At 32.4% G+C, this 14,264-nt stretch overlaps 1 protein-coding gene across 4 annotated transcripts in view; it reads right to left on the bottom strand.

Moving 5' to 3' along the window:
- The window catches only part of LOC136029935 (hemicentin-1-like), a 173,523-nt gene that overhangs the window by 108,206 nt on the left and 51,053 nt on the right, over positions 1 to 14,264 (bottom strand). For all 4 annotated transcript variants that reach the window (XM_065708473.1, XM_065708472.1, XM_065708469.1 and 1 more), the window contains 3 exons: positions 11,995 to 12,105; positions 11,030 to 11,230; positions 1,504 to 1,658 (listed from right to left, as the gene is read on the bottom strand). In XM_065708473.1, the coding sequence (XP_065564545.1) occupies positions 1,504 to 1,658; positions 11,030 to 11,230; positions 11,995 to 12,105 (467 nt within the window). The remainder of the gene's footprint in view (positions 1 to 1,503; positions 1,659 to 11,029; positions 11,231 to 11,994; positions 12,106 to 14,264) is intronic.

Below are 14,264 nucleotides of genomic sequence, written 5' to 3'. Positions count from 1 at the left end.
CATTGAGAAATAAAAATCAAAACCCCTTTCCCCCCTAAGAAAAGGGTACGATCCTGATGAAAATTGAATGAAAAAAAAATCAAGTTTTTTTTCAGCTAAAAGTAAGGAGCGACATTAAAACTCAAAACGAACAGAAATTATTAAGTGTACGAAGGGAATTTCCTCCTCCTTAACATCTCAATCTTTAAGCTGAAGTTTTTCTTAGTACTTTTAAGAAAAGCTTCTTATTATTCTAATTAAACGACCTTTGTATTTCAGGAATTGTTCTAGAAGAATTGGGACAAAATTCAAACTTTAGCGTAAAGAGCAAAGTCTTGAGGATGAGGCAATCTACTTAAGAAACGTAATAATTTCTGTTCGTTTTTAATGTAGCTCCTTACTTTCAGGTAATAAAACTTTATTTTCTTCATTTAATTTCTGATCGTTTTTTAAAAAATTACAGAAAATCTGACCCACCTCCAAGAAGTAGTCCCCTTCCCCACAAAAATATCCTCTAGAAATTCAATCCCGGTAAAAATTTACCCCAAAAAATTACCCTTAACAATTCCACGAGTAAAATTGAGACGGCAAGGACGGCAAATTGAGATGGCAAGGAGAAAGCGAGACATATAAAAAGAGTTTTGTGAAGAAATTTTTGTAAATTCGCTAAGTGTGTAACTTTTCTTGACAAGTTCACCCCCTTGAAACTTCCCTCCCCATAAATATTCTCCGTGGAAAAAAAACAGCAGAATATTCGTCCCCACCTCACCCGAAAGAGTATTCATATTTCCCAATAACAAACATTATGCATAAACAGTGGGCAAATTTTATAATTTAAGGACCTTTCCGCTGAGGCTCTGGGGGGCCATTTTATCTCGAGGGCTGGATCTTCGGCCTTTCAACTATGCTAAGTAAAATGGCAACCTGAAAATTTTGATCAGTCTAATTTGAGAAAAAGGGGCGTGGGAGGGGGCCTAGTTGCCCTCCTATATTTTTAGTCACTTAAAATGGGCACTATAACTTTTAATTTCCGTTCGAATGAGCCCTCTTACAATACTTTAGGACCACTGGTTCGATATGAGCACCTTCGGGAAAAAAAATCAATAAACGCGCATCCGTGATCTTTCTTGTGGCAAAAAATAACAATATTCCATATTTTTTTAGATAGGAGCTTGAAACCTCTGGAGTAGAGGTCTCTAATACCCTGAATCTGATGGTTTGATTTTCATACAATTCTTTGACTTTTAGGAAAAAATGGAAATAAAAGAACGTTTGTGAAAACCATTAGAAAACGAGCAAAAAAAGTAAACGAACGAAAATAAAAGAGAAAAACAAAACTTGTCAATGCAGTTGTGCTGAACCAGTATACAGCTGCCCCAACGAAGTTATTCGGGCTATTTAAAAATTTACACTGCTGCCCATAGTCGGAAGAATTTAAAAGAAACTAGAACAACATAAGCGCGGACCTAGAAGCTAAAGGTCTAGAAATTACTAGAGTCTAGGTAGCATAAAAAAACGACTTACCTGACAAGCAGAATTGACGTCAAGTAGCTTAGAATTAAGGTACCAGTGGATTAACGGGGCTGACTTAACTCCGTCTACTTGACACTGAAATACTGCTTCATTACCATCACGAAAAGAGCCTTTCTCCGAAGTAAGTTTTACATTTTTGGGAAGCACTAGGAGAGAGAGGATTTTTTTTTCTATCATAAACGAAAAGAAAAAAAAATTCTAGAAAAGAAAAGTTTTCAAAAGATTCTATAAAATTCAATATACAAAGCATACAAGTGGTACTGGCAGATTTATATTTTGAAACTCAGTCGTTCATTTACTTTACTGAAAATTAAAATAAGATTTATCCACTCTTCAGATGGGAGTTTGTTGAGGTTCTTGGTAACCATGGCTCCAGCAGAAAGATAGCTCTTATAAATTTAGAATGTATTCCAGTGGAATAGGTTACATATTTTATTTCCATAACATATTTTGCCTTAAAAAAAATCCAGACCAAAAAGCCAATGAGGAATTATAGTTCCTATATAGTCATTTTAACTCATAAAGAGGAGTCTAGAACTTATAATTTCCGTTCTAAGCAATACTTTTTTAGAATATTCCCCAAGCACTGTTATTCTCTCTGCTTCTCCTCTATTTTTATTCCTTTCTCTTTTTATGCTCTTCTAGTGGATTGTTGTGTTGTAACGAGAACGGGCAAAAATAGGTTATTATTGCTTTTATTATTATTATGTCTACTTTTAAATAATACGCCCTATCAGTATTCGCCCTTAAAGATGTCACACACAAAAACGCCATATTTACCCCCTAAAAAAGGGCACTAGAACTTCCAGTCTCCTTTCAAAAGAATATTTTTCCAATACCTGACGACCAGTTTAGTTTTGCCTAGCCAAATCTACTCTAAAAATTTAACTTGAAATGTTGCAAAATCTCACTTTTAACTTGTAAGGCTATCACTCACAAAACTCTCACTTTTCACTCTTAAAAGGGCACTAGAAGGTCTGATATCTGGTCGGCAGGTTGTTTTTTCAGTATACCACAAGATGTTCAAGGATGCAGTTCAACTCAGTTTGCAGTTAAATAAAAAAAGAACAAGTTTTTTTTGTAACTGAAAGTAAGGAGCGACGTTAAAAATTAAAACGAACAGAGAGCACTCCATATATGCAAGGGGCTGTTGCCTCCTTAAACGGCCCGCTCTTTACGCTAAAGTTTGACTTTTTTCTCAAATCTGCTATTTAAAACAGTAAAAAACTTTAGCGTAAAAAGCGGGACATTGAGGATGGAACAGTCCCTTCCATATACGGAGTATTTTTTGTTCGTTTCACGTTTTAATGTCACTCCTTACTTTCAGTTAAAAAAAACTTGTTTTTTTATTTAGTTTCTGAACGCTTTTGAATTAATGTATGTTTTGATTTTGGCTCTCCGCACATGAATACTTAAAACTAAATTTGAATATTAATTCTTTTATTGGCAATATGTCTCTCTTGGTTTTGATCGGATGATTTAGATAAAAAAAGCGGTGGGGTGGAGGCCTAGTTGCCCTCCAATCTTTTAGTTACTTAAAACGACAACTAGAACTTTAATTATTTACGAACCTTTTATTGGTAAAGAAAATATAAATAACTTAAGAATTAACTTACGTAACGAAAATCTATATTCTTATGTCTTTATTACGTATGTGAGGGGGTTTGCCCCCTCGTTAATACCTTGCTTTTTACATTAAAGCTTAAATTTTTCCCCAATTCTTTTAGAATGACACTTGAATTACAAAGGCTGTAGAATAAATGAAATTACTAAAAACACTTTAGCGTAAAGAACAGGTATTTAGGAGATAGACCACTCATATGCATAATAATATCTGTTCGTTTTAAGTTTTAATGCTGCTCCTTACTTTCAGTTGAAATAACTTTTTAACATTTATCTTTTCATTGTTATTGTTTTAAATAACGCAAGAAAATACTGCGCCCCCTTCATGGAAATTCTCTTCTCCCATGACAATTCCTCCATGGAAAGATCCTTCCATGTAATCCCCTCCCCAACCATGAAAAAAAAATCCCCCTGAAAACGCCTGTACACTTCCCAATGACCATTACTATATGTAAACACTGGTCAAAGTTTGTAACTTACTGCTCCTCCCCCGGGACTGTGAGGGAGTAAGACGTCCCCTAAGACATAGTTATTAGGATTTTGGAATATGTGGGAGGGGGCATAGATACCCTCCAATTTTTTCGGTCACTTAAAAAGGACACTAGAACTTTGTTACAACGAGCTTTTTGATTACCCGTCAAAATCCAAACAGAGATCATTGAAGTATTGATCATTTATTCCGCGTAACAAAAAGTATTGGATTCATAAAACTTTACAGCTTCATGAAATATAACTAAACAAATAGAAAAGGTTTTCCACTAAAGTAAGGAGCAAGTTTAAAACTTAAAACAAATTGAAGTTACTCTGTATATACTCTAAATATAAGATATAATTTGTGATACCGGTTCCCTAAATTTCAAGTTAATTGCTTTTAAGATGTGTAAATCAATAATAGCACGTTAATTACTACCGTCCCATGCTTAAATTTGCAGTTTCAGTTTTGGATAAAATTCGAGTATAGTGTCAAAATAGGCGACAAATAACAATTTTGGTAAATGTCCTTGTAACAAGATTTTCGGCTGGATGAAAAGGAGTATTACTGTTTCTACGGATGGAAATTCTGTGAGACTTCTGATCTTCTACATAACTGAAGCTATCAAACATCTTCAATAGTATTTTCTATTGAAATTCTATTGAATGCACCGAAGTACTTCATACAAATAGAAAAAATATTATTATTTAAAATTGTTGAAGAATAAGCTCCTAGCAGTATTTGTTGCCCCAAAGGAATTTCCTGGCGGGGTTGATGATGGCCTGCCTTGCCTTTTCCACCTCTGTGCAGGTAGATATGGAAATGTAACATTTTAGCTGTATAGAAACATTTTAATGAGTTCATAATCCCCCCTACCCACCGTCATTATAGTTGAGACACAATTACAGATAACCAAACGTAGCCTAATTTCATTACAATTAAACCGAATCAATTTGGCCAAATCTAGTACTGCCACCTTGTGGTGTTACTTCCTTTGCAACTGGGAAGCCTAAAATATAGTTATTGATACATTTAAATCAATTAGCTTCTCAGAATTTAAAATTGATTGTAAGTTCGTCCTCTGTAGGGTTGAGTCGTAGTTTGATTCCCTAAAAACGAAGTTTGGTTACTTCAAATGGCAGAAAACAATGACTTTCCACTGACCCAATCTGTACGGTCACCATAAAAAGAGCTTTAAATTTACTTTTGGATGAGCTCCCACCCAATTATTTTCGACCCTCAGTTCGATTTAATAGCCCCTGGGGAAAAACAACACAAATAAACATGATTCGACGATATTTCTTCTGGAAAAAAAAAAGCAAAATTTCATATCCTGAAGATCGAAGCTTGAGGCCTCTACGGTAGGGTTTTTCTGATATGATGTATCTAATACAGAGATTTTCAATAAGATTGCTTGCTATTTTGGGGGTGTATCCCCTTTTTTCAAAAAACAGGCAAATGTTTCTCCAATTTTTGGTTTTTGGTAATAATAAACTGATAAAATTTGTAAATTTAGAATCGGCATAAAAAGCCAATATTGCCGGTGTAGCAATTGTCATGAGAAATCCATTTTTAGTTTTGGTGAATATTTGCCGAAGTCACATAAGACAATTTTTTTTGAACCAATTCGTTTTATTTAATTGAATAGGACAATAAAAAGAAAGAGGGTCAATTTGACAGCTGGATAATTAAGTTTAAATTTTGTTCTTCTTTCACTATTCTATTTTTTTATTTATTTCTAAATATTTAAGGAATTTATGTTCGAGTGGGAGAGTTGTCCTGTTATGAAAGAGGTACATTTTACATGGCCGTTGCAAAGTCAAAACATGGTATATATGTAGGCAGGATGAATTTTGAGTATCTCTACGTCTTCTGTAAACTATTCTAAGGCGTGGAAAATTGCATAAAACGTCTACTTCTTTTATAACGTACCATAGCAATAAATCTTTCTTTAACTTTGGTATGAGTTTCATTTTCTTTTAAGATTAAATGTATAGTAATTATATACATTATTGATTAGTTAAATTGATTCTTTTGCCAGGAATCCTTTTTGTTTTTATTTTACTGTATTTTATTTCAATTTGCTTGCAATTTAAGTTGCTATTGTTATTTGACAGTTTTTTCCTCAAAGTATTTGTAAATAAGCTAACTCCTATCAATATATCCCTAATTATATTCCCTATCACCCAATCAGCGCTGCTATTTTGGCGTCTGCTCGCCCCTCCCACCACTGGAAAAATTTTTGCTGGTGGCCTTACCTCAACCCATGCAAATAACCAATTTCTAATTAAAGATTTGCCATTGGACTGTATTAAGACTTCAGAATGTTGAATCCCAGAGAGCTTTCTTTTTTTCATTGAAGCGAGCAAATTGATCAAACAGTGTTTTCTACATCCGATGACTAATTGACAGGCTTAAGGAGAAAGAGGAAAGCATTGCAGCATTTTAAATTAAAAATCAGACAGTTCGTGGTAACAAAACATAGCAAGGAGCTACCCGGCTCAACGGTAAACAAAACTCTAAAAAATTGAGTTTTGATACTAATAGATACATCGAAAGAATTGAATTTTTATGATGATTTTAAATATATAAGTTTTGTCAAATTTAGTTTTAATTATCAAAAGTTTAGAGGCTGAGAAAATTTGCCTTGTTTTGGAAAAAAAGGTGAAACCACCCTCAAAAGTCACAGAACTTTTAAGGGTGACCCTCAAAAGTCACTGAACTTTTAAGGGAAATTTGGCATTGGGTGAATTCGCCACAATTCCTATAAGAAATTCCTTTATATGTCTTGCTTTTCTCTACTGATCCAATTTTATATGTGTAGATTTTGAAGGTAATTATCAGGGATAAATTATCGTGAGAATTGAATTTTTCAATATTTCTGTGGGGAAGGAGATTTTTCCGTGGAGGTGGAACCAGATATCCTGGTGTTATTTAAAAAACAATAAGAAACTAAATAAAAAACCAGTTTTTCAACTGAAAGTAAGGAACAACATTAAAACTTACACGAACAGATAGTCTTACGTATTTAAATCTCATTCACGTGATAATTTCTGATCATTTTAAGTTTTGATGTTACTCCTTATTTTAAATTGATTTTTTTTTTATGAGGCTTAATGACTGACATTTTTCTAAAGGCAATGGTAAAAGCATGTCAATTAATTTAAAAGTAAATAAAATGAAGGAAAGTAAATGATTAAAAAAATACACAAAACAGTAGCTTATTTTCAAAAACTAAGATACAAACTCCCAGCATTGACCTTCTAAGGAACAATGCCAAAGCATTGTTTAATTTTTAATAATTAAATTATTAAATAAATTATTATTAGTTATTATAATTATCATAATTATAATTTATTATAATTATAATTATTATTATATTATAATTAATTATAATTAATAATTTATATTAATTTTATATTAATATTATATTATATTAATATTTATTAATATTATATTAATATTTATTAATATTATATTAATATTTATTAATGAATATTATAATAAATTATAATTAATTATTATTACAATTGAATTATTAAATAAAACGATATTTTTTAATAATATCGACAGTTTTGAACATGCTTATGAAACACTTAAGGATATAATGCCTTTAGACTTGGTGTGTGTAAAAGGTAATACATTACCTTTGGTAATGTATTACCAAACAACAAAGGTTGTTTACCTTTGTTGGTATTACCAACAAAGGTATCTAAATACTTTGTTTGGAGTAAAAATTAAAATTAAGATTAAGAAAATCCAAGAAAAATTTTAAATTCAATATTTTTAATTCAGTTTTAAATCCAAAAATAAATATATTCGACACCTTTATGCTTCATAACTGAAAAAACTAAATCTTTTCCAAAGTGGCAACTAGATATACAATCATTCCAGGAAATAAATGATAATAAAATACAAAAAAAAACGTATCCACTCTGGGAGGGATACAGAAATTCTAAGTAGTTCGTTTAGGGAAACATTTCTAATTATAGTGGCTTCATATATCAGCTCATGGGTAGTCTTGCGATGTAAGCAAAAGTTGACGGCAAATTTTTACTGAAATTGCCCGTTATTAAGTTGTTTTACATGTGTGTCTATAATTATACGAACTTTTCTGTGTAGGCTATTAGTAACTACTCTAATTGTTAATAAACAAATATAAATTTAGGATCACCATAAAAAGCTAATTCTTTGATATAATATCATCAGTAGTCAGGCTCTTTTACTTTCTTTACTGGCAAGGATCGTTATTTACTTATCATTCATTTCCGTGAAGAATTTGATTTTTTTTTTTTTTTTTATTTTCTTTTTTACTTCAACCGAATGAAATAGAAAAATATTTGTGGAAAGGGGTCTCTCAGTCATAAATCAGAATTTATATTTTCTTACTAAAGGTTGAAATCTTTTCATAGACAGCCAAGAATGGGGCAACACGTAGTTTTTCTGTGTTTTTTTTTTTCCTGTTCTGCTCTCTTTCCTTTGATTTCCTTGTAATTACTTTATAATAATAGGGCAATTATCCTAAATAATAATTATCCATGGCTTCATTATCTCTTATTAATCTTAATAATAAGAGTAATTATCCATTAATTATAATGTAATTATCCCCCCTCCTTCTGGTACCCATAGGCTGAGGTCATCTTTGGGAAATTTTTTCCGAATAAAGAAAACTCGAATAAATTTTAAGAAAATATGAATGAGACTTTGATTTTAACAATGTTTTACATGTAAATTTTCTACAAAGATTCTTCAAACACTTTCTGCGCATAGAAACAGCAATTCTTCATAATCATGTGTCCTAGCCCCCGGGGCTGTTAGATTGGCAAGGCCTTTGGACATATTTTTCTGTTTGATAGTTTTTAATAATTACAATTGCTGCTTTGAAAGTTAGAAATTGCACCTTATTTAGCTGAGATGAGTTTTAGTTTGAGAGGAGCACTATAACTTGTGATTTCCGTCCAAACTAGCCTTCAGTCTTTAATTGCAAAACATATTTTTGATAAAATTCATTTTGGCAAATGAAAAAACAAATAAATACAAACACGTAATACCAAAAAAATAAAAAGTCCAAAACTTTTAGATTTTGAGCTTTTTTGAACATCAGGTTATTAGGTACTTAGGAGCGCAGAATTAATTCTGCTTAGTTTCTAAAATGGAGGCTTTATTTTTGAATTTATTTGATTTAGCTTTCACCTTCCTAAAGACAATGAAAGCTCTATTTATTGTGTCAAAATTACTCTCATGAGAATATTCGTCAGTTCTCTCCAAGTTAATATAAATTTAAGGAATTCCAAGGAAAATTCCTGAAATCTTCTCACAATCATGATATCAAATAGTAGAGAATTCAGGACAAATAATTAGTTTAAAAAAAAGTATTCCTGTAAATAACTTATTTTAAGGAATGACAATTTGAAAGCTTTTCGATTATCTTGAAAGCATATCAGAAATCTTGAACCGTTTGTGTGCTTTGAGCATAGATTTGTTGTCTGAATAAATACTGGATAGCATAGAAAAATATATATGACGAGGCTGTATCCAGGGGGGAGGGGTGTACTGGGTTGAACGCCTTCCCCTAAAATTTTTTCAAACTCATAAAAAACAACAAAAATGGATGTAAACAAATTTTTGAAGTGATTGAAAGAGTTTTTTGGTTAAAAACAACTAAAAAGTAAACAGCCATCTCGCATTTAACCAAAATAGTGCAAATACATTGTGGTAATAAAAAAGCAAGCCTACCTTATTTCATACTGCTTCGACGGCTGTCCAACACCTGAGTAACTGTCTTTGTTGGTATGCAATAAAAGTGCTGCAGGCATTGCCAGAAAACACATGTGGTCTTCAGTCTATCACAAACTAACTAACAGCAGAGCCTATCGGATCACAGGTATAAAAGGGGGGAAAATGGAGCATACTCTTTCGTGAAGACTGGAGAAAACTAGCTTTTCCCCTTCCCCAAATACCAGATCTATGTCCCCAACACCCCACCTAAAAATGATTTTCTTGAAGTTTCAGGTCGATCCCTGAGGCGTGAGACAGAATATGGTATTAGATATATGATAATTAGATATATTATCTAATTATTATTATCTAATTATTATAATCCAATTAGATATATAATACTTCATCTTTTAACGAAACTTGATGACTGTACCCAATTTTTGAGACGAAATATATTCGCTTGGATCTAAGCTTCAGCTATAAAATACTTATAAAAATAAAAATCTAGGTTTTTTTCTAATCATATGAAAATCAAAAGAATCTGATTATAAAATTTCGTAGAAAAATGTTATATGTTGTATAGCAATACGTAATTGTCTTCGGACTAGCGATTGGTTGTTTTTTACGGAAACTTAATAGTTACCCAATGTAAAGTTCATCTATGGTTTTGAATCACTATATGACATTCTCTAATATTAATTAATACAAATATGGCTTTCCAATCAAGCACTAAAATGCCTGGAAGCAGTTTTGGTCGAGCTAAAAGTAGGGTATAAAAGTAGGGCTTATTCATTGCCGAGAGAATTTTATACTTTCGTATTTTCTCCTAAGTAGTACCAATTTTTTCAAGCGATTTAGTTTGTCCCTTTTATATTTAGCTTTATCAAGTGACATTTGTGTGATTCTAGTTGACACTTGAATTATATCAAACAAATCAAATAACTATGTCAATTTGACGAAAATATGTAAAATTTTTCCCGTATGAAATCTACAGTCATTAGAAAAATTTTCACGGTAACTGAAGCTTTTACCACAGCCCTGACATCCGAAAGGCTTCTAAAGCAAATGAGTTTTTCGACGCTGAATTAAATTAAAGCTAGAAGTGAAGCTTTTTTCACATACTTGACATACGTTCACATACTTGAAACGTTTCTCTCACGTATGAGTTTTTTGGTGCTCTTGAAGAGCAACTACTGCCAACTTTACGCAATACATGGTCATCTGAGGCTTATACAATTACGCGTGCTCCCCCTCTGACAAGTTCTGTTCAACATACTTCTTTAGAAGCCCATCCTCTCTAAATGTGATCTAACAAACATAATCTTCTTTCTTTATAGCCAAAAATAATAGCATTTAACCATTACTTCGTACAACCCATTGTTTGATTTATTATTATTACTATTATTATTATTATTATTATTATTATTATTATTATTATTATTATTATTATTATTATTATTATTATTATTATTGTTGTTGTTTGATATGAAGACAGTTAAGTCCACCAGCCGTGTCCATTCTTAAAAATTCTTTATTTGTTAGAAAAGTATATTCTTAAAGCCAAAAAAAATCCTTGGATATGCATATAATATCCTTATGATAAAAAAATAACTTACCCAGAGTTTGCAAGAAATTTTAAATAAAAAACTTATTCTTAACAAAATCTCTATTCTTAAAAGCGAATGAAGCAGCACTCATACTCACATATAATATCAATGGTAAATGATTTTCGTAATGGCCTTCTGCCATCAGTATTGTCAGCTACACATGTAAATGCTGCTTGGAGGTTTGAGCGATGATGAAAAACATGTATCCAATTCTGTTGCGAAGAAGGAACAGCTGAAATATCAGAAAGCATGATAGGAACACCGTTTTTCTCCCAAGTTATATTTGGTTCAGGACTCCCTAAAATTTAAATAAAGAATTTCAGTTCTAAGAAAGAAAAAGTCAGTTTACTTTTTACTGGCTCACTATCTTTTCGGCAGCGTAACAACATGTGCAACTTTTTTTTTTTTTTTTTTTTTGACGAAATGCAATGCTTCCCATTAAAATCTTTTTTTGAATAAAAAGTAATTTTGATGCTCCAGGCACCCCTACCTAATATCAGATAGGTAAACTGACTCCTCCCAAAAAGTTGTCGCCACGGTGCTTAATTTTCTAATTTTTTGGCTTACTATTGCATCTGCAAGTTTTCAGTTCCATTTTATCACGTATCTTGGCCCACTGATAGTTTGTGAATGAATCTTTAACCAAAATTGTCCTAGTTTGGTTGGAATAACTCAATCTACTTTTAGCCCATTTTGGTTGGATGTTCAAGTCTAGATTGTATTTTGAATTCGGAAATGAGTTTACTAAACGTAATTTTTAATTTAGTAATAAACTACAAAAGCTCCGAGTAGTCTTGAAAACGTCTTTGCTATGATCTAGCCTTTCCTTGTTTGCATACGAACTAGCTTTATGATTTTTTTTTTTTTTTTTTTTTTTTTTTTTTTTTTTTTGAGTGGTGATGACTTCGACGACTTCTAAAATTGGAAGTTCGAGGTGCTGCTAGTCCCCTTATATATTGAATAAGTTTTTTTTTTAATTTCAAGTGCTAATGTTACTATTTACTCACATTAAAAATAAATTTAAAAAAAGTTCACTCTTATTTGAAAAATCGAAGGAATTACCTCCGGTAGCTACACAAAGAAAAGTTGATTCTTCATCCTCGATGTAAGGACCAGCTATTGAATGAACTGCTTCGCCAATTTCGTCCAGAATAATAAGATCATGCGGGGGAACTGAAATTTTCAAAAAAAGTCAGATCTTTCTTATTGGTTTGCACTTTATTAGTGAAAGAAAAATTATAATTATAAGACCAAGCCTTGCGACTCGTTGCTACTACTGCTAACAAATAAATGCATATAGAGAACCAGAAATTTTCTGTCTAAAGTTTAGTGTTAAATCTTAGGAGCAATTCCAAGAATTTCGTTTCCAGGAGCATTAGTTGGAGGCAGAGGGAAGAGCATTTGCCCTCTCTAGATTTTGAGCAATGCCTATTTTAGTATATTTATTAGATAAAATAAAGAAAAAAAACTAAATTTTCCCTTTTAGATTTTGAAAAATGCATTTTAAACTCACCCCAGTCCCCTAAATTTTCGAAATATGACGCTACTAGTCCTTTCAAGTCTTATAAACTACAAGGCGATAAAACTAGGACCCTGAGCTGTAGTGTAATTCCTTCTAAATCACAAATTCATATGTGTTGCAACTCCGTACGCTCATAATAATTACGGAATCTTTCAATTGGTATAATTGGTGGGCTACATGAGGTTTCTGGAAAACGACTTGCCATCCAAACCTTCTCCACTGCCCGTGCCTTTTGAATAAGATGTATTTGATAAATATTGTTGAAGTAAAGGGCGTACAAAAACTTGGAGTGAAATATCTCCAGACCCTGAGGCCTGTGTCTTAGAGAACATTTTGAGATGTATAAGTCTTAAGACACTGAGCAAAGAGTTTAGTTTAGATGAAACAGCTCTTCAAGATTCAAAGGTAAAATATTTACATATAACCAATTTCCCACTTTCTTGTCGTTAATAAAATTTCTCCTTTGGAAAATTCCCCCCCCCCCTAGCAAAAGATTATCTAGACAATTCTAACACGGTAAAAGTTTCCCCCAGACTATTCTCCTTAACATCTTTACATTTAAAATTGAGTTAGCAAAGAGAAAATAAGACAAATAAATAGAATTTTGTATAGGAATTCTGACAAATCTCCCCAGTGTAAAATTTCCCCTGCAGAATCTGCCCCCCTGGAAACTTCCCTTCCCACGGAAAATATTCTCCGTGGTAAATACCTAGGCAAAATCCCCACCACGGCTAAAAATATTGTCTGTATACTTTCTAAGAACAGATACCATGCTTAAACAATGGGTAAATTTCATGACTTACAGACCTTTCCCCAGGGGGCCGTTGGCACTCTTGTTATCTCCAAATGCATAGTTACTGGACCTTTCAACTATATTAAATAAACAGCTATATCGAAATTTTCATTGGACGACTTCGGGGAAAATAGGGACGTAGGAGGAGCACTAGTCTCCCTCCAATCTTTTTGGTCACTTAATAAGGATATTAGAATATTTCCTTTCGAAAGAGCCCTCTCCAGATACTTTAGGAATATTGGCTCGATGTTATCACTGCTGGGCACGTATCCCTTATTATTAGATAAGTATCCTTTTTGTTATACATATATTTACCTATAGTATAATTTTAATTTGCACATTAAACTCTCGCAGAAGCTAGCCTGTATCAATTGCAGTAATTTCGCAAGAGGGAATAAATTGGTTTGTATTGAAGTTCTATTAGTCCTTTCATGGGCTAGCTAAATCTTGCCTTTGATTTATAATTCATGCATAAAGTTTTTCAATTTTGGGGTTCTTTTGGCTAAATTGGCCCTCGTTGTCAACTGATGGAGAAAGAGGTAAACTTTCCTTTTCTCTATAGATAGATAGATCGATTAGATAGATTTATTCACACGAAAAGCCCAATTGGGCCATGGTGACATCCACAAAACAATTGAAAAAAATACAGCAACAAACATAGACTGAGAAGACATTAAACTAATTATTTAAGAAAACATCACGATACCTCATACCTATCCGGACGAACTTTTCAATATTATTTATACTTAAGTAACACCTACTTCTCAAATTTACTCCTCAAAAACAAAAACTACTCTACTTCTCAAACGTATATATATGTTGTTTATTTAATTCCAGTTTATAGATCATAAAGATAATGCTGGATTTGACACATGGTAGGGTTAAGCATATTGACCCTGGTAGGGTAAGAAGATAGTATTTGGAGTTTACCGTAAATGAAATATCTACTACAGAGCCAGTCCTCCCCCAAAAATGCGTTTATATATAGATCATTGGTGGCACACACCGTGGCAATGG

This window comes from Artemia franciscana, chromosome 8 (assembly GCF_032884065.1).
Source record: "Artemia franciscana chromosome 8, ASM3288406v1, whole genome shotgun sequence".
Classification (NCBI taxonomy): domain Eukaryota; kingdom Metazoa; phylum Arthropoda; class Branchiopoda; order Anostraca; family Artemiidae; genus Artemia; species Artemia franciscana.
This window is presented reverse-complemented; position numbering and strand designations above follow the sequence as displayed.